This window comes from Haliotis cracherodii, unplaced genomic scaffold, assembly GCF_022045235.1.
Source record: "Haliotis cracherodii isolate W230 unplaced genomic scaffold, xgHalCrac1.p SCAF_1, whole genome shotgun sequence".
Classification (NCBI taxonomy): Eukaryota; Metazoa; Mollusca; class Gastropoda; order Lepetellida; family Haliotidae; genus Haliotis; species Haliotis cracherodii.
Window position 1 is genome coordinate 84978655 of NW_027266264.1, and position 25471 is coordinate 85004125.

A 25471-nucleotide genomic window follows, 5' to 3' on the forward strand; every position below is an offset into this window, starting at 1 on the left:
CATGACAGATTAACTATAGTAACATATTGTATACATTTCATAACCCTGTTGTCTTGATAGACTATCAATACAGCTAGTGTTCTGAATGTGGAGGCTGTGACAGTAGCTTGAGTGGTGAGTTTGGGTAAACACTGCAATATTTCAGTTGTATCATGGCTGGATGTGAGGGGGCATCCATGGGATAAGAAGTAGGCAGAGTTTACAACTTTGGTGAAAACCATGAGTACAATCCTTGTGAGTGGCCTCGTCACCCATCACTTGTGTCAACAGTATTGTGCAATCATCCCTGAATACAGAGACAGAATACCTGACAATGATATTTCAATCGTCCCAAACATGTTGCACCCACTTTTCACAGATATGTCTGCAGGTAGTCAGGACAGATGCTCTATCTACAGAGGTGGTCCAGGCAAATGCTCTATCCACGGAGGTGGTCCGGGCAGATACTCTGTCCATGGAGGTGGTCAGGGTAGATGCTTTATCCACAGAGGTGTTCCAGGCAAATGGTTTATCCACAGAGGTGGTCCGGGGAGATACTCTGTCCACGGAGGTGGTCCTGGTAGATGCTCTATCCACGGAGGTGGTCCTGGTAGATGCTCTATCCACGGAGGTGGTCCTGGTAGATGCTCTATCCACGGAGGTGGTCCGGGCAGATACTCTGTCCACGGAGGTGGTCCGGGTAGATGCTTTATCCACAGAGGTGGTCCAGGCAAATGGTTTATCCACAGAGGTGGTCTGGGTAGATGCTTTATCCACAGAGGTAGTCCGGGCAGATGCTCTATCCACAGAGGTGGTCCGGATCGATGCTCTATCTACAGAGGTGGTCCGGATCGATGCTCTATCTACAGAGGTGGTCCAGGCAGATGCTCTATCTACAGAGGTGGTCCGGGCAGATGCTCTATCTACAGAGGTGGTCCGGATCGATGCTCTATCCACGGAGGTGGTCTGGGCTGACTCTTTATGCAGTCCCAACTCTCATGAATACTGTAACAATTACTAAATGTCCTCTTGCAATTTTTCATGATAATATTCTTGTCTTTCAGATGTTGTTGAGATTGATATTTTTCAAAATGGATGACATGTAAGGCAATACAAACAACACCCATAGTTTCTACCAAAAGACTTTATTTACATCATAAATATTTATAAGGTCAATTTTAATTGTTCATCAGAGAGTAATTAAAAATTTAGCACTAAGTTGACATTGGTTGACAAAATCCAGGTTAAAATTCACTCATCAGAAGGATAATGAAGCAGGTATTTAAGCAGCCAGAAACGGGTTGTGATGTATTATGCCAGTGGAGACTGGTGGGCCCACAGAGCATGACAGAACATTGCACGAACAATGTCATTCATTTTCTTCTGTGAACAATCAAAAGCTGAAGACCACTGATAAACCCAAATTCCAGAAAAGGTGAAAAGAACCTGTATGTATTGGACCACAGAAAGAAGTTTCCATTAATTCCATGCAGATACATTATTTAAATGACAGAGAAATCACTTCCACACGCCAAATTTGTCCTCCCCATTGCAGCAGTAAGCCAATCTTGTGACAAGGTAATTTACATATGTTCAAATTGACATGTACATGGGTCAAGGTTCCACCTCAGTCGGCCACAATGTGTGTTGGTCATCTGGATTACACAATTCCTATTGCAACAAAATATCTCACATGAAATGCAATCAGTTTTTGTATTTTGTTTTATTAAAATGTGTCTTAATCATGTGAATATGAAATTTGAAATGCGATCCCTCATGCATATAAATGTATACTTAAGCATGTCAAAGTATCTTCACAGGAACACAGGGTATGATCATACATTCTTTGAACAATCAAATGCTGTTGGAAAAAAAACAAATAAAGATCTGAAACCGGAAAAATTCTCGAGACCAGAATCTGGCCTGTGATCACTGTTAACTGCTAAAGATGATACTGATCATGTAGTTTGGAAAAAATTATGAACTTTTACCAAGCCCTGAAAGAGGAATAAATTTTGAATTGCTACATAGGGTGCCCAATTTATACTGTAAGATACAGTCCAATAGAAAGTTTAGGTCCAAATGGCCACATATATCAGAGAATTATCCCCTGTAATCCCGTGGACATAGGCTTATTCTCATGTTTCCAAGATTCCAAGACAATGAACAAGCATGCGAGCATGTATGTTTAGATATGAAAATAGTGAGAACAAAAGCAACAGAATCTGTACTGATGACTTCTAGCCCTGCTCTTGAATACAAGACATAAGGTTTCGTTACTTTGGAAGTCTGGCACACCGATGAGGCTGGGACAACTGTCCAGGAGGCACGATGCTTGTACGTTTCAGCAACACCTTGTCCATATGTACAGATCCACAATATCTGTAGCAAGCACTACATAAAATCTTCTCCGTCGTCATAGTCATACTCCCCAACACCTCCTATCAAGTCTAGATCACCTTTCCTCTCCACTTTCACTATGGCTTTCTGCTTCTTCTTTTTCTTCCTTTCAGCTTCCTGAAAAAGGGACATCGTAATATGAAGATCTCTTTGTGCAATGTTTTATTAACATCAAGTATGAAATACTCATATTCCCTGCCAATATAACATGTCAGGTTGTGTGCAAGGCAAGAAATATTGTATGGTTTTCAAGATCTCTAGGGAAAGGAGCACTACTGCCATTTTCAGTCAAAGTCAAAGTCAAAGTTGTTGCAATGGAAACTCGAAAAATAAATTTAAAAAAAGTCCCAAACTATCAAAAGGCACCAGTTCACCAGTAGACCTGTCTATGTTCCAAGTTTGGTTAAGATATGGTGTTTGAGTTCTGCTCCGGAACGAAACGTGACGGAGGGAAGGACAGCACCCATTCCTATATCCCTCTTCCACTTCATGGAAGGGAATAATGAGCTTCTTACAACAGCAAAGCTTCATCATTATTTGTAAAAAAAACCTGGTCCTCGAGTCCTTCGAGTGGCCTATCACAGTTTGGTATGAACACATCTATGTCCGGTCTTGACATCACAGTTTCTAGTTTAGTAATGAGGTGTTGCTTGTCACATCATAATAGACCTAGTTCACACTTAACTCTGTACTGAAGATATTGAAAGCAGGCAAAATGTATATCTAACTGTAACACAAACATATTTCACTGGTGTAAAGATGTACCAGACCATTCAGCTTGCCCATACTGACACATGTAACACATAGTCCGAGAGAGCCAGACAAACCAACTCCCAACATTCCATGCAGGTGAGGCATGATGACATCCCATTAGTTTGGTTGGTTGTTTATTTGTTTGTTTGTTTGTTTAAAGCAGCACTCAGCAATATTTCAGCTTTATGATGATGGTCTGTAAATAATCAAGTCTGGACCAGACAATCCAGTGATTGATATCATGAGCATCGATCTGCGCAATTGGGATATGATGACATGCATCAACCAAGTCAGTGAGCCTGACCACCCGATCGTGTTAGTCGCCTCTTACGACATGTATATTCACCTTTTCCGGCAGCATGGGTTGCTGAAGACCTATTCTACCCCGGATCTTCACGGGATCATCCCATTAGGATTTGAGCAGTATTTCAGTTTTATCCCCCCATGACCACTGAAGACAAAAGCCACATCTATGACTTTGATGAAACCCACAAGTACCGTTATAGTAGTGACACACCAAGAATCTTAATAAGGGCCCATGTGATTTGAAGGATGATCATCAGGTTCTGACAGGAAGTCACCAGGAGATGACATAATCCCGGTCTGGTGCAATTCCGAAATGGAATTTGGCTACTTTTAGCCCACTTTTGGTTCATTGCCAATGGGTACCTTCAGTTTAGTGAAGAAAACAATAATGAATTTTCAAAATCCCAAAAGGCACTATGATCTGGATTTCATTTGACACATATTGCAGCAAAAGTTTGAATATTGATCCCTGTCATAAGAATGTACAACAGGGGGGAGTGTTTCTTCTGTATGATTGCAATCAGTATTGTTTTTTCTGACAACAAAGACATGCAAAGCAATTGGACCTGAGGTCTACCCAAGCACTACGTTTAGCCATTGATCAATGTCGACAGAGCCCAGAGGCAACACAAGTCACTCGCTGGTCACATACCTTCCGTTGTTTTTCTTTTTCATGGTAAATACCAGTGAGTGCTGTTCCTACTTTCTTCAAGTCTTCTGGCTGTACTGGAAAAAAAGCAATGGAGGACCTTCATCAGCTGCTGCACCAGTGACAACGTTTGTTTCATATTATCTGTTTATTGTGATGATTTCAAACTTGTCATATTCTTTTTCTGTTGAGTGTATGACGTAAAAACAGATTTCACTGAGGAAGCTTAAGTACCATTTTACCCTTGTAGCCCGACAATTCATTTGTCAAAACAATGTGAGTGAACTGCAGAGCTTAACTGGTACTTCGAGTTGTTTGTTTCATGTCTAACCCTGCACTCAACAATATTCCAGCTATATTGGACGTCAGCCTGTAAATAATCACGCTGGGACTAGACAATCCAGTGATTATGAGCTACGATCCATACTGTTGGGGTACGAAGACACATAATCAACACGTCTAACCACCATTGCATTTGGTCGCCTCTTACAACCTGCATAGGATGCATGGGACCTAGTCTCACCCAGAATCCCTGTGTGGGTATTGTGGTAGTGATATCTAGTGGTAGACACAAAGAGTTCTATCCAACTGTCTACCTCACATTTCGGACTAGTGGTTCATGTAAGATAACAAGTCCTTTTAGACTTTCCTCAATTTTGAGTGATTGAGTGAATTTGGTTTAACGCCGCTTTTAACAGTATTTCAGTTATATCACGGTGTGTCAGTTAAACGTGGGAGGAAAGCCTGAAGTGATGCAGGTCCCAGACATTTACCACTCCGGTGAAACCCAAGAGCACGGGTATGGTGCTGACAAACCTAGAAACATAATTGGGGCGAACCAGGATTCGAACCCACAATTATAGGTTTCTGGCATGCCCAAGGAATGCAACTGCACAGCGAATCGCGACGCCTTAGACGACTGGGCCACCCGTGCCCCCCTTTCATCAATGTTCCACACCAACTGCGTCAAACCCCGTATATCTGTAGTTTGGGTTCACTGTTATGTTTACTGTACCAAATATAATTAAGTATAATCCCTAATACTGTGTGTACTTACACCCAATTGCTAATTCTTGGAACAAATTTTCTATAAAACCAGGATACATTCTGCTGGCCTGAAAAGACAAGAAATGAATAAATATTAAATATTACTTCTTTGGAGATTTCTTTGTAAGAATGATAACAATCATTATTTCATAGTGTCATATCAAACCATAACCATTATAAGTCTTTATCATTACTGACTTTGATCATTACAATAGAGCCACAGCATTATAGCTCACCTTGCTAAATAGTCAACATATGTTAACAAGTTGCTGTCAGCATTCAAATTCATGTATTTTCTTCATAAATAATGAGGACTTACAACTAACACTAAAATTCTGATTGTTGGAAAATATGAATAAAGTTAATGCCCATAAACATTTTCTGTAATATGGCTGCTGTGGTGGCCATGCTGAAATTCTGATTTGAACCTCTTGAACAAATTCAGATGATATCATAGGAGGGAACAAAAGTTTCAACTTCAGTAGTCCAGTGGTTTCTGAGCTGATATATATTGTGCAAGGAAATGCATTTTGAGAGAATTTAGGAACATGGTCAAAGCGCAAATTTCAAATGAAGGACAAATGTCCATATGAAGATTAGCTTTCAGCTTCATTGGTAAAATGATTTCTGAGAAGATGCATATGATGAACGATGGACAATTGCAAAAAATATTTTTGCTGATACGTTGAAGGTTTTTTTAACAAGTAAACAAATCACTTATCTTGATGCGGTTTGCATCTGTCCAGTTTCATTAAACTAAATATAACCAATGAAATGAGCACCCAAATAAATGTTCATCGGTCAGGAGTCTAAGAACAGTGTACATGGAGTATCACAACAACGTCTCAATAATCATGGTAATTCCCGCCCCCAGATAGATTCCCTTTCACCTCTGGCTTTGTCAAACACTGAGTTAACACATTGCGCTGATGACTGTATCACAACTACTCTATGCTGAATGTTACAGGTTACATTTAAACTAGTTAGTCCACTGACCCTTAAAAAATATGAAAAGTTAAATTGGAAAAGCACTATGTCTTTTTTAAATGCCTGCCGACTTACAAATTCAACACAAAGAAAGAAAAGAAACATGATTAATACTTCTAAGGCAACTTCCTGAAGAACAAACCAGAAATCTCAAATACTTTACAGACACTCACCTCAAATTCTGTAATTTTTGTTTTTAATGCATCTTTAAACTGCTTAAATTCTTCTTCTGTTTCTGGATACATGGACTCTATTGATTTAGCATTCTTGACACCTAATGAATAAACACAATAAATTATGTACAAGCATTCTCAAACATCAAAGGTGTTACGAGGTGATTTCTTTTTTGAGATGCAAAGGTCAGCCCAGATATTGGTACACAAGACCATTTAATTATTGACAAATTGCAACACAAAGGATTAACTTTATTGTTTGTTTGTTGTTTAATGTTGCTCTCAGCAATATTGCAGCTGTTAGACGGCAGTCTGTAAATAATCTGGATCAGACAATCTAATGATTGACATCATGAGCATTGATCCACGCAACTAGGATACAATGACTTGCACCAATCAAGTCAGTGAGCCTGACCACCCGATCCCGTTAGTCGCCTCTAACAACAAGCAAAGTCGCCTTTTACAGCAAACGTGGGTTGCCGAAAACCAATAATAACCTGTATCTTCACATTTACATTCACAAGAGGTAATACGATAGGGTAAAGTCGCAAGTCAGGTCATAGAAAGATATCTAGAATAATGCTTGCTCATTCCTATATAGGTACAGCCAGCCTTCTAGAAACTGATGCCTCCTGAAACCTGATACCTTCTCGAACTCGCATGCATTTTATTCTTACAACTTAGCACCATATAATATATTCTTGATACTAAAGGATCAAGCTTTACCAAATATTTCTTGCGCATTTTTTAAATCAGATGCTTCTTGAACCTTCCTTAATCGGATTTTTTCATTCAGTTTTTCTTCAGCAGTTGGTTCTCTATTTCGTGCCTGAAATCATCAAAATATATTCAAACACATAGTTATCTAAAAATATATTTAGTCAGACGAATAGGAGAATGAAACCTACCATGACATAAGATATGAGTAAGTTGGATTGTAAACCTGTATTGAACACTTTGAAGAGCATATTACGTAAATCTCTGCATGACATTTAAATGTTGGAGGAAAGTTTGAAGTGATGCACGTCATGGAGATTAAATAAAACCAATAAGTATGGGTATGGTGCAGACAAATTATGGATTATCTTCACAATGTCTCAAACCATGATCAGTCAGGTTAACCATTTGTCTTGTCTGGTAAGCAGTGCGATCTGTGATGTTAATGAATTTCCCCTGTCTCGCTCTTATCTATGCATAGCCAGCCTTCTAGAAACTGTTACCTCTCCTACTTCCCTCTATGAGGTCGCCCGTCCCAGTGCATCAACTGTAAACAAGCACCTCACAGCTCCCTGTTGGGAGTGTAACAAAGGTGTCAAGCGCTGGGAGGGAGCTTGCAACCACAACAACTAAGGGAGGTCACTCTGAAGGCTCAAGACAAGAAACTGAGTACTGTGGAAATGACAGTTTCATGACATGAAACAAACCTTCTCCTCCTCCAACTGCTGCACACGTTTAGCTTCCTTCTCGGCTATCCTATCTGCAAGTGGTTTCTTCTTAGGCCGCTGGTAAGCTGAACCTTCTGTATTCCACAAAGAAAAGACAAAACGAATGAAATATATCAAATATGAAATACCCTCTCAGTCTCAATCCTGCTCAAAATAGATACATGATGCCAAATGATAAAATTTTGTTGCATTCAGGATCAAGATACACTAGGATTTTCACACTATCAGTTATTTTGCTAGACTGAACAAGTATGGTTTTACGCTGCTTTTAGCAATATTCCAGCACTATCATGACAGGGGACCCAGAAATTGGCTTCACACAATTTACCCATGTTGGGAATTGAACCCAGGCCTTCGTCATAATGAGCTAACACTTTTACTACTAGGCTACCCCACCACCCTATTTTGCTAGAGGCTAATTTTACAGGACATCTTTTTATGATTTTAGCAAACTTTGTTTACAACATTACCAAGCCACTCTCAAGTAATTATGGATAACAATCAATGTACCGATCCGTAATCCTGACTCCAATGCTGAATATTTCATCTACCACGTTAAGTGTTCAACTTAAAGGGGGACACTGAGGTAAGAAGTGAGCCTAACTATGAAGGATGTATAGAAAACACACAACAGGTTTGTTTGTTTGTGGTTTAACGCCTCACTCAGCAATATTTAAGCTATATGACGGTGGTCTGTAAATAATCAAGTCTGGACCAGACAATCCAGTGATTGGCATCATGAGCACTGATCCACGCAATTGCAATACAATGACATGCATCAACCAAGTCAGCGAGCCTGATCACCCGATCCTGTTAGTCGCCTCTTACGACAAGCAAGGGTTGAATTTGAACCAAATAAACAACCAGGCAGCATATTTCCGCATGGATCAAAGTTACTAGGTATTTTCTGTTGGTGAAAATGGCCAAAATTGACTACCATGCTGTCATGAAGAATCTCCAACTAAAGCGCTAACTCCAACAGACATCCATGCAGACATGGTGTCAACTTTAGGGGATGATCCTCCCTTCCTTTGCCACTGTGTAGAGGTGGAAAAGATTGCCTCGAAGATGATCAAAGATCAGGAAGGCCTTTGACAGTGCATAATCATGGCTTTGAACTCAATGAAAATCATCTGTATTCACCAGATCTCGCACCATTAGATTTCCACCTCTTACCCAAACTTGAAAATAGAACTGTCTGGCAAGCATTATGCAAATAATGATGACAGCATTTCTGCTGGGGAGGACCAGATATACACCACCAGGCTGAAGCCTTCTACCATGTCTACACCAGTGGGATACAGAAACTCCAGCATCGCTGGCAGAAGTGTGTGGACCTTGGAGGGGAACATGTTGAAAAATAATTAGCAACCAACTCCATCAACAGTCCATCATACTTAGGCTCAGAACCCTTCAGCCTTCTCTGTATGCTGCTATAGAATTTGAACAGCAACACCCAATTCTTAAACTATTAACAATACAGTTATGAAACATGTAAAAAGGACCCCTTGACTGTCTTGCTTAATTTTGCACTGCTGTCTATGCACACAATGTTTAAGGCAAAAAATGGTTTGACTGCACAGACCCACCCAATTTTATTCACAAGAACTCGCCTAGCACTGGGTATCGTCCTCTAGCTAGCTTATTAGAATACACTTGGACAAGTAAACATGTTTCTGTTACCTGTGCCTTCACTTTTGTTTCTCTCTTTCTCCTCCTCACTGTCTTCCCAGTTATCCTGAAATGTAAATGTAGGTAACTTAAGATCAATACTGTTCACGTCCACAAAACAGGATTAGAGCCCTCTTTGTTACCCTACAGCAACAATGTATTGATTAAATTTCTCGTTATGTTCACCGTGTTGCCCACACCTCTTAAAGGTATTTATTGGAGAGATTTTCTGATTGCAAGCCCTCACATTCATACACGTAGGTCCTCTATGACAGTTCTTACTCCAATGAACTCAAACCAAGTGAATGTCCAAAATATCTACTGCCATGCTAACAGTCATGTTATCTATACTATCAACAAACAAAGGATACCCTCAGTCATGAAACTTGTTGCATTGATTCTATTATTTATTTTATGAATGACATGGCTGTATCATAAACCATAGGGTTTCAGATAGAAAGAAATATCTTTTCTAGTTTTGCTATCAATTCAACAGAACTTATGATATATTGCAAAGTGAAACAAGTTAATCACTGTTATGAAATGTATTGAAATATGCAATTAATGCCAAATTTTGAGTGCATTAATAGAGTGACACATTTCTATCTGGACATTATTTTCATGATCATAATATAAGAGTTTATTGTCATTGTCATGTGAAGTTTACTGCACATGGCGGAAACAATGGCATACGTAACTAAGCTCCTAATCAGTTACATAAACAATGTAATAAAGAGCTAGATTTAGTGCTTCTCAGCAAGAACCGTTTCAATTGTGGTCAGATTGTTTACACAAGTTCATCAAACAGTAATGACAGTAGTCAACCATGTGTGATACTGCCCTTGCTCAAATAATTTGATCATGTTGATAATGAAGTTAAAGTTGTAATAATGATCATGATAATCTTATGATAAAACTGATCAAGCAGTGAATGATTTCCCTATATCATGTGTATGTTTCTATAGTAATACATGTATGTGATCTGGAGGGCAGTCCTTAACATCTGCCAAAAATTGGGCAATATAATAATCGGTGGCACCTTTCTTTTTTCATGAGGACAGTTTTCCTCGAGTTATCTTATTTTGTGCACCATTTAATCTCTGGTTATTGTGTGCATATACACAAAGTGATGATGTCACTGTTAGGCAGTCGGTGATTGAGTGCCAATAATGTGAAAATATAGAGAAACAGAAATATTTCTTAGGTTATTTTGTTCACTATTTTTATTTCTACTGTGTATTCACTATAGCATGAGCACATAAGACAAAAATAAACTGTATTAAAAAAATGTGTAACTTATACCCATGTCCATGCCTGTCACATTTCGTTTTTCGTAAAGGAAAATACAGAGCAATGTACATTATCAAGATTATTTTTTAAAATATTTTTTACCACGTGTTCACTGTGAATTACTTTTGTAGTTTTAAGTGTTCAGGCTGTTTCACTTTAGTACATGTCCAAGTTATTTTTTAGAAACATTTTTTGTAAATGTTATGTCGTGATAATGAATACAATAAGAATATTAGTCAGAAATTTGGACATGTATCATTAGTTCATTCTTTTTTATTTTCGAACTATTCATTTTTCCATGATTCCATCTAAATTAACATAAATGATAGTTATTGTACTTTATTTCTTTTTCATGCTTGGGCTATCTCAAATTCCAGAATTGTGCGAATAGTGATGTAATCCACAAGATGTCATTTTTAAATTATCTGCTATAGTAACAGTAAGCAATGATTCTATGTACTTACTACACATTCATCATAGGAATTGAGGCAACATAACTTTAAGGGTAAACATGAAATGAAAAGTTTCAAATAATGTGTTGATGTTGGTCGTTCAGACACAAGCGCCAGCTACCATATATACCGGGGGACCTTGGGGGTTAGCTGGAGACTGATCACTTCCGCACAAGACCAAGCGGCACTTTCATGTAAGACTGCGTGAGATTAAAAGATTTACATGTGAGGGTTTTGTGAATTGACTTTAATCAGTTTTTCAACCCTTTACATGTCACGAGAAAAAAATATACAATGCGTTGTCCCATGCTGAATTTTACTGCGGTTTGGCATTCAGGACGTGTCATATACATAGGCATTCAAGGAACAAGTCAAGCGCATTGCGCAATATGGCCTGGAACATAATGGACTCATCCGAAGGTACCTCTCTGTATTCTGATTTTAGCCAGAGTACATTTCTGTATATACAAACGCAGCTGGGGTACATATCTGTAGCATACCTGTGCCGACAACGACCCCTTCAGCCTTGGTATATTATCTCTGTATGCGTGAAAACTGATAACTCGTGGATAAAATTTGATAAAACATCTAGATTTAACAAAAAAACATCTTAGAAAAAGTTATACAGGATCTGGTACTATTCTTTTGAATGGTGTTCGCTACACAACAAATAGTCAGTGACGCATAGCTGGTTTTGGATCGAAATATGGTAGATGTAATCGGCGTTTCTCACTTTGACGTCTTGGTCTTCGTCTTCCCCTTCCCATTTGTCAGAGACAACACCCTTAGGGTTGAAACTCGGAGGCTCAAAATCATCTGCGTCTGTAAACAGAAATAATTTATTCGATTGCCATAATAAGAACCAGAAGTGATTCACTAGTTTGTCTAAAATATGTTCTAGAAACACATGCTCACCCCACTCGTCCGACATGTTGGCTGTCTGTAATCTCGCTGAATCTCGCGATACTTTGAAAAAAATAAATACAAATGAAAACTACATTAGACAATGAGAATATTTTTAATGTAACGAAAACCGTGTCAGAATACATTCATATTCGCCAGGGTTTCACGAAAAAGAAGAAAATCATAGCAACGGAATTTGTTTAAAGATGGCGGCTAGCCTATAGGATGAGCAGGTGCGCTAAAAACAGTGAACGAGTCCGTGTTGGTTAGGCTAAACGAACACAATGCATTGTAAATCTAGGATATAGGCCTAGTCTCCATGTTCAGTTTCTTTTTAAAAAAACCCTATTGCCTTACTATATAAAGTGATCTTTACATCGAATAATCAAATTCGTCCCTAAAAAGCCTTCCCGTCACTAAAACGATCAATAAATACACAAAACATAAAATATTTTGTATATAAGTATGATTTTGATTCTTGGTTTTATACTATGACAAAACTCGTCATGGGCAGTAGACTGATTGAGCGTTGTCATACCCCAACAGCGTTGTATATTGCTTATAAAATCAACCACTGGTTTATTTTGCTCATACTCAATTATTATTCATAGTTTCAAATGGTAAAGAGACATACACAACATAACCACTGGATGTGGAACTCCTCAGGTGACAGACTGGTAAATGAAAAAAAAACCCAGGAAATTGGTATCTATATAGTTGTATATTGTCTTGCAATTTGTAGTTAAAATATTTTGTCATTTTCTGATTTGCTCCAAATATAGGTAATATAATATTGTGTACATTTGGCATTGGTTAGTTGATCTGTAAACCAGGTTATTCTAAATGTATTATTTTTGTGAATGGTGTTAAATTACCTTTCACTGGTTCTCATCGCTACATTTACAATTTCACTTTTTGTGTCTTGTCAACCAATGTTGTGATTTCATTGTCAAAATAAACCAGAAAACATGGCAGCTCTATTGTTGGATTGTTACAGACACAGATTGAGTGGATAGTCTGAAAACCAGTAAGGGTAGCAACACTATTCAAACTATTTAGAAACTGAATATATCTGTTTTTAAAAGATTTCTTCCTTATTCAGTGGCTGCTAAATTAAGGATGGTTTTATTGCCATTTGCATTTTGTTACAGAGACAGTTCTTAGAAATCAGACAAAGGTAGTTTCTCCCCTGAGCATGCCGAGGGGTACACAAATCTGAAAAAAGTTTCTACTTTTTTCAGTCATCCATGTAACAAACACTTTTCGACAATCGTTGAAGTTTCTCAGAGGCAAGATGAAGAAAAACACAGGAGGAATACCCAAATCAGTAAGCTTATTTTTCACCATCAATATGTATACTAATAAGTTGCATATTTATTATACTCTTCATCAATACTTAACTGCTCTGCATCCCCTTCATTGACTTAGAAATTCCTTTTTAAGAGAAGTCCGGAGTACTTCTGTAGACCTTGTTTTACTAGTCTCCAGATTGTGTATTTTGGAAAAAACACGCATCACTACTACACCACATTTAGACTACGTGTATTCATGGAACATTGTGTATAGACAACATGTTGAGTACTGACAATATTATATAGTGATAACACTAGGATGTAATATATATAGAGGTAGATGTTGGTTGGTGCAATAGTAAGGTAGTTTATAAGGCTGGGTAATTGGATTAAACTCTGGAAAGTTGTTAGATGAAATGGCAGATTAGAACAGCTTTTACAAAGACTTGAAGTTCATTGTGACATCCATGGTTGGATATCTCCCATCACTGAATTCTTGTCAGTAAATTCTTATTATTATTCTTATGAACTTTGGAGATGGTAGAAGAGTTACAAATAAGGAAGAGAATATATGGATGTCAACTTATTTATTATGAGGAACACAACGTTTTGGAGTATATGCTTACTCCTTCATCTGATGAAACGTTGTGTTCCTCATAATAAAGAAGTTGACATCCATATATTCTCTTCCTTTTGTCAAGTTTCAAGTTTGATAACAATGATTCAAATTGATATCCTGACAATAACGTTAACACATATTGATAGATTTGAACCCAGTTCGCCTTATGTTCAAATCAATGGTGACCTTGTTGGCAAGTTTACATAAGTGACAAGTAGAATCAAAATGATGAAATTCAGATATTAGCAACTGATTCCTGCGACTAAAGAAGCGAAACTATTAGCGACCAGCTTCCTGTATATTATGTGTCTTTTACACATGTGTAGTGACCATAGCAACATCGAACAAAATCATGGACAATTACGAAGTTGTCAAAAATGTGCAGAGTAAAGTTTTTTTATTCAGCTTCAAAACACATTACAGATGAAAGAACACTTGCAATATATTGTGGTACATCTCGCAATACATGAATCTTTATTGTAATAAGCAGCAATACGAAAGTCAGACAAATATCCATCACCAGTTAGAACTGAACTCAAAAGTTTTTCCTGGCCCAAGTAAAGATAAAAAAACTTTGTAATGTTAAAACAAAGGGGAAATTTGGAAATTTGTACTAGCCCACCGGAATTAGTAGTATTAGATGGCTAGTGTTTAGTTCTAACTTTGCTGAGTAATATCACACATATTATACATCTTAAAAAATGCAATTTTCTGGTACTTGCATTTATAAAGTGACACATCTGGACAAACTGGAGACTATTGTCACCCCAGGTTCACTGCACAGACAAGGTTACTCCCATTAATTTGGTGGCTAATTAATTTCATGATTGACAATAAATGCTGAATTATTTAAACATGTGTTTACGTGACATTGCAGCGAAAAGAAACCCAGAAATATATTCACAAATTTGATAAAGTGCAGTAGAATTAACCCTTGCTCCATAGCTGATGAAGAATGGTTTTGACATGTCTCCAGAAATCTGGTGGCTCACCAGCCCCTGCTGGGGCCAAGAAAGGCGGGGCCACCGGAGATGGGCAGGGCAAACCAGCCCCTACCTCTAAGTCTAAGGCTGTGGTACCTAGAGGGAGTCAAGCTATGGCACCAATGAAAATGACGAAACAAGATGGTATGCTGGTACCAGAAGGTGAGATTGATATCAGTATATTCTGTTAGTTAATTCTCAATTATCCAGTGTATATATATATTATATAAAGATAGAGGTGACTTCAATACAAAGTGAGAGGTGTGGGAGGCAGTATTTAGTGAAGGTGCAGGTATGGGCGGAGGATGAGCTCGCATTCAATATCTACGCTTTACTATAGTTCAACATTCTTTGTTTCGGGATATTTCTCATTGTAGATAATTAATGTTGTTTCACACAATTCACAAACTTTGTGATTCAAGCAACAATATTATTCATTCATTCATTCATTCATTCATTCATTCATTCATTCATTCATTCATTCATTTTATATTTTATCTGAGCATTTGCTAATTTCTCTTACAATTTCCCCTGATAAAAAAGGTAAAATATACACAAACTGCTGATTTTCAAAATCATCTAGATTTATGCAGTTATTGTGTAAAATGATAAAGTAATGTTTCTGTATCATAATGCAAGATCAAACTTGGATACTTCTTACATTAGCTTACCAACACATCTATGCTAAGGGATTTTGACTTCTCTATATCTTCTCCAGACTTGATTATTTACAGATGCTGTGATTTAATATTTTAGATAAATTTTGTTTTAATAACTAGTGTATTTTTATCATTCCACTTCAACTCAGTGTTCAGCTTTATCATCTCAGAAAAAGAAAACGCTTTATTAACTTAATCACCAGTTTTAGTATAATATGTAAGAGTGTAATGTTGTAACAACTTTTGTCTCATTTAATTATCTCATAGAGGTGAGCTTCAGTACCTAGGTCAGTAGGTATTGTGTCTAATGATATATTCAATATATTTTCTGGGAGACTAAATAGCTAAATAGCATTTTATTCTTTCCATTTACATGTAGGTTATACCATGAGGAAAATCGAACCAGCCAAAAACTACGATGTTGTGTCATTTGCCCGCGCTATGAATGATGACTTTGCCCCTCGACTGAAGAAGTTGTTTGACCCAGAAACTGAGGCTGCAGTGGAGGCTCAGAAAACAGGTACACAAGTTTCGTGTTCAATAACTGTCAACTCTAATCTGCTGCCTGATGTCTTTATGCTGAAGTAACCCAGGTCTCATTTTACACATCCTTGAGAGAGAGAACAGATGGAACGTGTCATGTACATTCCTGTAGCTTCAACATTGTCAGTACTTTACTTACCCCGTTGTGAGTCTGGGTTAATACGTCCCAAGTGACCCGTGAAGATACAGGGCAGAAAAGGTCTTCAGCAATCCATGCTTGCAGTAAAAGGCGACTATGCTTGTCGTAAGAGGCGACTTACGGCATTGGGTGGTCAGGCTCACTGACTTGGTTGATGCATGTCATTGTATCCCAAAAGCTGGGTTGATGCTTATGATGTCAATCACCGGATTTTCTTGTCCAGAATCAACTATTTACAGACCACCGTCATATAGCCGGAATATTGCTGAATGCAGCGTTAAACAACAAACAAGCAAAACGCCCCAAGTAACCAATGCTGTTCGTAAGAGGCTGCTCGGTGGTCAGGCTCAGTGACTTGGTCACTTGGTTGATTGGGTGGCTTGGGAGCCTGACTGCGAGGAGTGTTGTCCATGACATGATGCCTGGATTGTCTGGTACAGACTAGAATAGTTACCAGCCACCATCATATGGCTGGAACACTGCAAAGTGTGCAGTTAAACAACAAACAAACAAACACGCAATACACAAACAGTACCTGCCTCAGTAAAATAGGAAAACTGTGATGACTGCTCTGACATTATGTTTTCACTCTACTAAATGCCCGGGGCACTTAGAAGTTAACAAGAGCAGTCACTTATTTAAACCAGTCACAAGGTCAGTTTGAGGTCAGAGATTGAGTGAGAGAAAACTAACTGAGATCAAAATAGTACATTTAACTGTCTGGTTTAAATATTTTTGCTATTAGAAAAAAATACATAATATACACTCTCTTCTACAAAACTTTATTTCAGTAAGAAATGTGAAGTATAAACAAGAAAATACAGACTGTCAAGTAAACGCTTGTTCTTAGTTGGTCCTGTTAGGATTACTTACAGATGGGTCTAGAAGTTGATCAAGGGACAATGATTTGAATGGGCTGATAAATACAGCGAATACGGTACATGTATTTTTACTGCCAGGTTGGTATTCTAATAATAACTTACTTTTTCTTAAATAACGTTATGACTAGCAACAGATGTTATGTTCACTGTCACAAGTTACAGTAACACATATCAAGCATACTGACCAGACCACATGCACTGTCAGTTTAAGGTTAGACCGGCTAGCAGGTTAGCGGGGTAGTGAAGGAAGGACTCATTGAAAAAGATTACCTGGTTGGTTGTTATATGCTCAATATGTATGTAGTCTTATGAAAAAAATGTGTTCTCATTAAAAATACCGTATTCTGTTGATAAATACTGCATTCTGTTGATAAATACTGTATTCTGTTGATAAATACTGTATTCTAATTAAAAATAGTGACATATAGGTATCTATATTGGCTGGCGATGCCCGGAGTTCCAGCATGACTGTCAACGAATCAACAAGATGTCCAAATGTTTCTGTGGGCATCTGCTTGGGGAACATGCCAAATACACAGGTAGGAACGACCACCCCTCCAGATCCACTACTGCTAACATGAGGCCAGCCATGTTATGTGAAGTGTTTCTCATCCACGGGCAGCTTCAGAGAGGGGGCAGGATATAGGAAATAATACAAATACAAATTATGAGCACCTGCTGTTGGTTAAACATACAGTTTGGTGCTAAATTTGTAACGATGTTGAGCATAGCAGACAGGGAGAGACGCAGAGGTACTTCTCTTCTTTGATTATCCAACCGTTAGGACTCAGTATGGAGAGGATCAGGCACAGTGCGGGCCATTATCAATCATGCTGTCAAATGGTGTCTTATAACTAATTTATGTATCGGCCATAAAATTTCCGAGTCCCGTGATGGGATTCGAACCACGGACCTTCTGATCCGAGGTCGGACACCTTGTCCACATGACCAAAGAGGTTAACCCCCGTCAGCAAGCTGACAAGGTAAGGATGTCATCTATGGGATGACACCACGCCCTGCTACATTTACATACAAACATAATCCAACATGGCGTCTGAGTCTGTGTGTGATTAATGAAGTACATCACAACCCAGGATGATACATGGGTTGACGAAGTACCTGGTATATATTTAGGAGAAAACAATGGTCAGTTAAAAAGCAGGGGCAACTATGCTTGTCATAAGAGGTGATTAACGGGATTGGGTGGTCAAGCTCACTGACCTGGTTGATGCATGTCATCGTATCCCAAATGCGTAGATCGATGCTCATGATGTCAATCACTGGATTGTCTGGTTCAGACTCGATTATTTACAGACTGGGGTCATATAGCTGGAATATTGCTGAGTGCGATGTTGCAGACAAATAAAAAGATAAGAAAACATGTAATAGACTGCAAATGGAGGCTGAAGCAAATGCTACGTCACAGTGCAAAAGTCCTTCTCCTTTTGGCAGACATCAAACACCAATGCAGTTACCAATATCACTCAATGCGCCATCATTCACAATGCCTCTGTCCAGAAAACTCCCAATGGTCTCCGTCCTCGAAGGCCAAGTTGGAATGACGTCCCACAACTTCATGTTATTAACGTAATCCATTGTTGATGACGTGTTTCTTGGCCAGTGAGGATAAATTTTTAAAACTTATCCTGCAAGCACAAGCATCACCCCTCCTTTGTTCAATTGTCTATAGCCAAGCATTCACCTCGGTCAGTTCAGCTGCCCTCCTGTGTCATGTACTTACCTCAGGCTTCTGCAGATGATAATACCCTAAAATACAGCAATACCTTATTAATAAAATACACTGAGAATGTTTCATGAAACCAGAATTTCATTTATCTCAAATCCAGAATGTGATGCTATACATTCTTGGAGGGAAATGGGTGGATTTGAAAGCCTTTTAAATAATTTGAGCTTAATAGTTATGTTAAGATCAACTTGAGACGAAAAACTAAGACTGCCTAATGCCTAGGAGCATTGGGGTTCATTGCCACCCATGGTTGAGCACTTGTTGTGTAAGTTACTGTGAGAAATGTGCTGTTCTGCAGGTCACAGTGTGCGGGTTCCATGTAAACAGTCAGGCTGTCCGTGTAAGGCTTTCGCATGGGTTCCATCTCGCCCAGAGGACATCGGAGAATTCTGGTTCCAGCGGCGTAGAGACTTTGACGTGACAACCTGGCGGTGTAAGTGTAAATGTAAGCACACCCATGAGGAGCACGACCCTAACGGCCTCCACAGGTGCAAGAACAGAGGTGAGGAGGCATCACGTGGTCACACACAAATGTGTATTATTTGTCATAAGGTGTTGTGTGTGTGAGTAGTGGGACATACAAGATTGACAGAATGAGTATGGTTGTAACCACTAGAGGCTACCCCACCACCCCGGAACATTTTGAAAGACCATTTTGAAAGACATTTCTTTCATGACCAAATGATCTGTCCCTTAGACAACTTTTGCTGGTATGGTGAAAATGTAGCTTGATTTTATACCCTTTCATTTAGGGGTAAGGTGTGATTTTCTTTCTCATTTCAGGATGTTCCTGTGGTGGATTCTTTTCAAACTTTTTATGTGCAGCCTGTGATAAGCATTGGGAAAATCATGAAACATTCTTCGAGACAGAAGATATGCGAAGAGAGAAGGGTTTGCCAATAGGTGGGTGAGATGCATGACACTAGGAGAGAAGGATTTGCCAATACAGTAAACTATGTTTATAACAAACTTTTGTTGTTATTATGTTGTACATATGCTTGTAACGAACCACGGTTATTACGAACTACAATTAGTGGTCCCTTTGAGTTCGTTATAACCGTAGTTTACTGTAGGTGGGTAAGATGCAGACACTAGGAAAGAAGAGATGGCCAATAGGTGGGTGAGATGCATGACAGAAGGGATGGCCAATAGGTGGGTGAGATGCATGACAACAGAAGGGATGGCCAACAGGTGGGTGAGATGCATGATATCAGAAGGGATGGCCAATAGGTGGGTGAGATGCATGACGCTAGGAGAGAAGGGATGGCCAATAGGTGGCTGTGATGCATAATAGAAGGGATGGCCAATAGGTGGGTGAGATGCATGATATCAGAAGGGATAGCCAATAGGTGGGTGAGATGCATGATATCAGAAGGGATGGCCAATAGGTGGGTGAGATGCATGATATCAGAAGGGATAGCCAATAGGTGGGTGAGATGCATGATATCAGAAGGGATAGCCAATAGGTGGGTGAGATGCATGATATCAGAAGGGATGGCCAATAGGTGGGTGAGATGCATGATATCAGAAGGGATGGCCAATAGGTGGGTGAGATGCATGATATCAGAAGGGATAGCCAATAGGTGGGTGAGATGCATGATGTCAAAAGGGATGGCCAATAGGTGGGTGAGATGCATGACGCTAGGAGAGAAGGGATGGCCAATAGGTGGCTGTGATGCATAATAGAAGGGATGGCCAATAGGTGGGTGAGATGCATGATATCAGAAGGGATAGCCAATAGGTGGGTGAGATGCATGATATCAGAAGGGATGGCCAATAGGTGGGTGAGATGCATGATATCAGAAGGGATAGCCAATAGGTGGGTGAGATGCATGATATCAGAAGGGATAGCCAATAGGTGGGTGAGATGCATGATATCAGAAGGGATGGCCAATAGGTGGGTGAGATGCATGATATCAGAAGGGATGGCCAATAGGTGGGTGAGATGCATGATATCAGAAGGGATAGCCAATAGGTGGGTGAGATGCATGATGTCAAAAGGGATAGCCAATAGGTGGGTGAGATGCATGACGCTAGGAGAGAAGGGATGGCCAATAGGTGGCTGTGATGCATAATAGAAGGGATGGCCAATAGGTGGGTGAGATGCATGATATCAGAAGGGATAGCCAATAGGTGGGTGAGATGCATGATATCAGAAGGGATGGCCAATAGGTGGGTGAGATGCATGATATCAGAAGGGATGGCCAATATGTGGGTGAGATGCATGATATCAGAAGGGATAGCCAATAGGTGGGTGGGATGCATGATAGAAGGGATGGCCAATAGGTGGGTGAGATGCATAATATCAGAAGGGATAGCCAATAGGTGGGTGAGATGCATGGTATCAGAAGGGATAGCCAATAGGTGGGTGAGATGCATGATATCAAAAGGGATGGCCAATAGGTGAGTTAGTTGCATGATATCAGAAGGGATGGCCAATAGGTGGGTGAGATGCATGATAGAAGGAATAGCCAATAGGTTGGTGCGATGCATGATATCAGAAGGGATGGCCAATAGGTGGGTGAGATGCATGATAGAAGGGATGGCCAATAGGTGAGTTAGATGCCTGATATCAGAAGGGATGGCCAATATGTGGGTGAGATTTATGATAGAAGGGATGGCCAATATGTGGGTGAGATTTATGATAGAAGGGATGGCCAATAGGTGGGTGATATTTATGATAGAAGGGATGGCCAATAGGTGGGTGAGATGCATGATATCAGAAGGGATAGCCAATAGGTGGGTGAGATTTATGATAGAAGGGATGGCCAATAGGTGGGTGATATTTATGATAGAAGGGATGGCCAATAGGTGAGTTAGTTGCATGATATCAGAAGGGATTGCCAATAGGTGGGTGAGATGCATGATATCAAAAGGGATGGCCAATAGGTGGATGAGATGCATGACATTGTATCAGTTTGAGTAAACATGAAAGTTGAAGTGAGCTTATGTCATGGCGTTTTGTTAGAATTTGATTTTTCTGTTCAGTGTAGACATATCTCATCAGAAAATGATTTCCTTTGTATCTAGGAGAGATGTATCTGCCATTTGCGGAGATGCCGAACCTGCGCAATATAACTCTGACCGGTGAAGAGCATGACGACAGTCGTTACCTTGCCCTCACACAAGGGGAAGGCTCCATCCCACAGACCCGACGACCGGTGGGGAATGAGGCTGCTGTCAACTTTGGTGGGGGTGGGAAAAGTGGCGGATTTAAGCCAGTTTATGATTAAATCTGGGCTGAGTGTGAGTTAACAGTAATGTTCTGGAATATGAGATATATTAGAAATGTGCTGTTTTTCAAGTCATAATCAAAATAACCTCTATCGGTGTTGACTTAGTGCAATCTAGTTGCTTGCTCTTAATACACTGTCTCAAATATTTACTATATAAACATAGCTTGATCTTTATATAAACATATACATTGGTTCTGTTTAGTGCAATAGTTAAGTTATTCCAAGAAGAAATATTCAAATATTAATTTGAAAACTTACAGTAACTAACTACTTCATTACTGCATTGTTTTCCTCAGTGTTGGGTCTGTTTTGAAGTTATCACACCAATGAAATTCTGTAACTGCACATGTAGTTTGAGAACATTATTCGTATACATATTTAAGGATTAGATGTGCCTTGTTAATGAAATGTTAGTATGTATAGCTTTACATGACATTCTAGTACTCAAACTTCTATAGGGGCGGTCGGGTAGCCTAGTGGTTAAAGCGTTCGCTTGTCACGCCGAAGATCCGGATTCGATTCCTGACATGGGTACAATGTGAGAAGCCCATTTCTGGTGTCCCCCGCCATGATATTGCTGGGATATTGCTAAAAGTGGCGTAAAACCATACTCAGTCAGTCGTGCTTCTATAACACATTCCATATTTTAGATGTTTATCTATACCAGTGTCCGAAATAAGACAAGATTCCAGGCTGCCATCAGGACTCACAGACTTTAGAAGCTGAGGGCCTTGACTAAACTCTCATTTAGGAAACTGCAGCTTATTGTGATAATCAACATGTATATGTACTGTAGGCCATAAGGACCCATACAAGTTTGAGTCTACGGGTCCGACACGAGATCTATTTGCCACGGGCCTACAGGCAGGCGTTTATTTTGTACACTGTACTAGTACACATATTTATATACACTAGTAGATATTTATCTCTGCCAGTATACATATGGGCATATAGCAAGAGATATTATTCCCCTATTTATGACTTTTGTATTTTGTTGCGCCTTGTTCCAGTTCTTGTCCTGATTAATGGTCTTGTAGTCAGGAATGTTGTTTTCTGATATTTTAAACAAGAACGTTTTTTGTTCAGCAGAATGTCTTTCTTTGATCTCAATGCTGTCAATGTTTCCTGTCGCTATGGAAGTCCACCAGACTATTAGGGAATCCACAGAGCCTGGGATCCAGTGGATCATAAGACTGTAGAAATAACCTTGCCCAAACAAGGCCAAATAAACCCATTCTGTTTGAAACAGCTGATTTGATGGACGCATCACCACAAAGCTCATATTTTTAGAACAGTACTTCTTTTACAGTCATTGTCGGTAGACATATTTTAATAAGCATATGTAGAATTATGGTTAACAAAATGTTGCAAAGTTAAGTTACTACAATATACAAAAGATGTGGGAGAATACATATGTGCAGAATACATAATAGAAATCAACAAGAGAATGTATTTCAAGTTTTGAGGACAACAGAGAGCTTGCTATTTGGCGCTTTTCTATATATATGACTCTGACATATATTTACATCACAGTGACTGATATGATGTCATAAAAGTGATGTACTGTGTAGAATGAAACCTTTGCCAGGCTTGCTTAGTTTTCTTTAGGGGTGCCAACCTCATGTTAGTCTATGAAGTTGCCTTGCTAGATGCTTTCAGTGCCTGTCATAAGTTCTAGTGAAGTATTACGGTGTAAACCAACTGCTTGAGCATATAGAGCCCCATATCTTGTTTAAAGGCAGTTGTCGGTGATTCCGTAATTTCAGATCGACCACCCTCTCAAAATACTGGACTCAACCCATGCCGCTTCACTCAATGTTTTTTCTAACACCAAAAAGTTCTTGTTTTATTTAGTCATGGAAGAATGGAGCTAAACAGGGTCAATTTTGATGTGACAAGCATACGACGTCATATGAAACACTGATGTTGTGATGGCCGTGCATGCCGCCCAACCAACCTGTGTGGGTTTTTACAAGATGGTGACTGGCCAATCAGCTGGATTTTTTGACGAGTACTAATAGTATTTTATCTATGTATTGTCTGTTTGTGTTGTAACCAAGATAACAAGTATCTAGGTACCCTCCAAATGCTGGACATTCTGATCCACAGGGTTGAAAGGGGGTGTATTTGGAAAAGAGAAGTTACGTCATGCAAATTTTATTTTTTGTTTAAGGATTGTTGAGATGAAACTGTTACGAATGATAATTTTCATTTCAAAAAGAACCATTGATAACTATAACAAGAACTGAGAATATTATTTTTGAAATGTGGGTTTTTAGAATATTGATTATGTCCAGGCATTTGAATATGAAGAAGGGCATCAAAATTGAGTATGTGTAACAGCATTTGGTGTCATTTTCTGTTGAAGTTTATCAGGGTAGGTCGTGTATAAAATAAGAAAACAAATTGAGATGGTGGAAAGGTTTGAAAGTATATGAAGTCAGTCACTCATTCCATGTTCTGATTGTCCCTCCAGCGCATGTGTGTCATAAATACGTCCGCTGACCATGGTAACACTGCAGCAGAAAACTGTGATATATTTTATACTTGTTAACGTATTGGTGTACAGTTGATTTATTTGATTTGTATGTGCACTGCTGAAACCACCAAGATGTTTTATCACAAATCAAGTCCTTGTCCTTTGATGAAATAAACATCAAGGATCATCGTGTGTTTGTTGCTTTATGATTTGTATTATAGACTTATTGAAGTTTGACCTTGAGCTTGGAGGACAGAGAAGCAACTATTTCCAGCAAAGAAGCAAAAGAAAAAACTTCTTGTTACATTTAATCTTTTAGACAAGACACAAATAAGACAAAGACAAACATTCCTTTAGACACAGACTTCCATGTCTCTTCACCGTTCCTCTGTCTGCAGAAGGGGGCAATAAACCTAAACGTGCAATACAAGGGTCTCCGGCTGGGGGCTGATTGGGTGCCAGCAGCAACATATGAAATGTTCAGTCGCTAAGGAAGAACTGTATACAGACATATGGACATGTGCACTATCCATTCTGATTGTGACTGTAGAAACCCTATCAAGTCTCTCACCTGTGAACTCTCCACTGTTTTATAACCAGGGTATCACATTAGCTGGACAATCTGGGAGTTGTGGACTCTTCACTGTGTTATAACCAGGATATCACACAAGCTTGGAGCTGTGGGCTCTTCACTGTGTTATAACCAGGGTATCACACAAGCTGGGAGCTGTGGAGTCTTCACTGTGTTATAACCAGGGTATCACACAAGCTTGGAGCTGTGGGCTCTTCACTGTGTTATAACCAGGGTATCACATAAGCTGGGAGCTGTGGACTCTTC

General features: G+C 39.2%; 3 protein-coding genes across 4 annotated transcripts; 2 read left to right on the forward strand and 1 right to left on the reverse strand.

Moving 5' to 3' along the window:
* The first annotated feature begins 313 nt into the window (after positions 1–313).
* Positions 314–1000, forward strand: LOC139458165 (rhoptry surface protein CERLI2-like). The gene has a single exon (XM_071239501.1). It carries the CDS (start codon positions 314–316, stop codon positions 998–1000), a length of 687 nt encoding a protein of 228 aa, XP_071095602.1.
* A 108-nt stretch (positions 1001–1108) lies between these two features.
* On the reverse strand, positions 1109–12089 carry LOC139451549 (eukaryotic translation initiation factor 3 subunit J-like). Its single transcript, XM_071232968.1, has 9 exons — positions 12068–12089; positions 11886–11974; positions 9423–9477; positions 7719–7813; positions 7021–7123; positions 6295–6395; positions 5145–5202; positions 4091–4164; positions 1109–2496 (listed from the first exon to the last, which is right to left on the reverse strand). The coding sequence occupies exons 1-9, from the start codon at positions 12081–12083 to the stop codon at positions 2374–2376; spliced, it is 714 nt and encodes a 237-aa protein (XP_071089069.1). The 5' UTR covers positions 12084–12089; the 3' UTR covers positions 1109–2373.
* Positions 12090–12265: 176 nt separating this feature from the next.
* Positions 12266–24771, forward strand: LOC139451283 (protein FAM221B-like). Of its 2 annotated transcripts, XM_071232960.1 has the most exons (9): positions 12266–12288; positions 13297–13382; positions 14943–15111; positions 15988–16128; positions 17600–17710; positions 19217–19420; positions 19702–19821; positions 21949–22164; positions 24009–24771. In XM_071232960.1, the coding sequence occupies exons 2-8, from the start codon at positions 13350–13352 to the stop codon at positions 22149–22151; spliced, it is 981 nt and encodes a 326-aa protein (XP_071089061.1). In that variant the 5' UTR covers positions 12266–12288; positions 13297–13349; the 3' UTR covers positions 22152–22164; positions 24009–24771. The 2 variants fall into 2 exon arrangements, with proteins under 2 accessions (XP_071089061.1, XP_071089055.1); XM_071232954.1 differs by having other exon boundaries at positions 13207–13382; positions 21949–24771.
* Positions 24772–25471: the final 700 nt, after the last annotated feature.

What these genes read in the sequence shown, in the direction of transcription:
- LOC139458165 (XM_071239501.1), top strand. Translation starts at nt 314, where the DNA reads ATGATATTTCAATCGTCCCAAACATGTTGCACCCACTTTTCACAGATA.
- LOC139451549 (XM_071232968.1), bottom strand. An exon ending in ACGAAGACCAAGACGTCAAA is followed by an intron (nt 9,478 to 11,885) that starts GTGAGAAACGCC and finishes TTTACATTTCAG; the next exon opens with GATAACTGGGAAGACAGTGA. An exon ending in AAACAAAAGTGAAGGCACAG is followed by an intron (nt 7,814 to 9,422) that starts GTAACAGAAACA and finishes TGTGGAATACAG; the next exon opens with AAGGTTCAGCTTACCAGCGG.
- LOC139451283 (XM_071232954.1), top strand. Translation starts at nt 13,350, where the DNA reads ATGAAGAAAAACACAGGAGGAATACCCAAATCA. An exon ending in CAGGAGGAATACCCAAATCA is followed by an intron (nt 13,383 to 14,942) that starts GTAAGCTTATTT and finishes ACATGTCTCCAG; the next exon opens with AAATCTGGTGGCTCACCAGC. An exon ending in GGAACATGCCAAATACACAG is followed by an intron (nt 17,711 to 19,216) that starts GTAGGAACGACC and finishes GCTGTTCTGCAG; the next exon opens with GTCACAGTGTGCGGGTTCCA.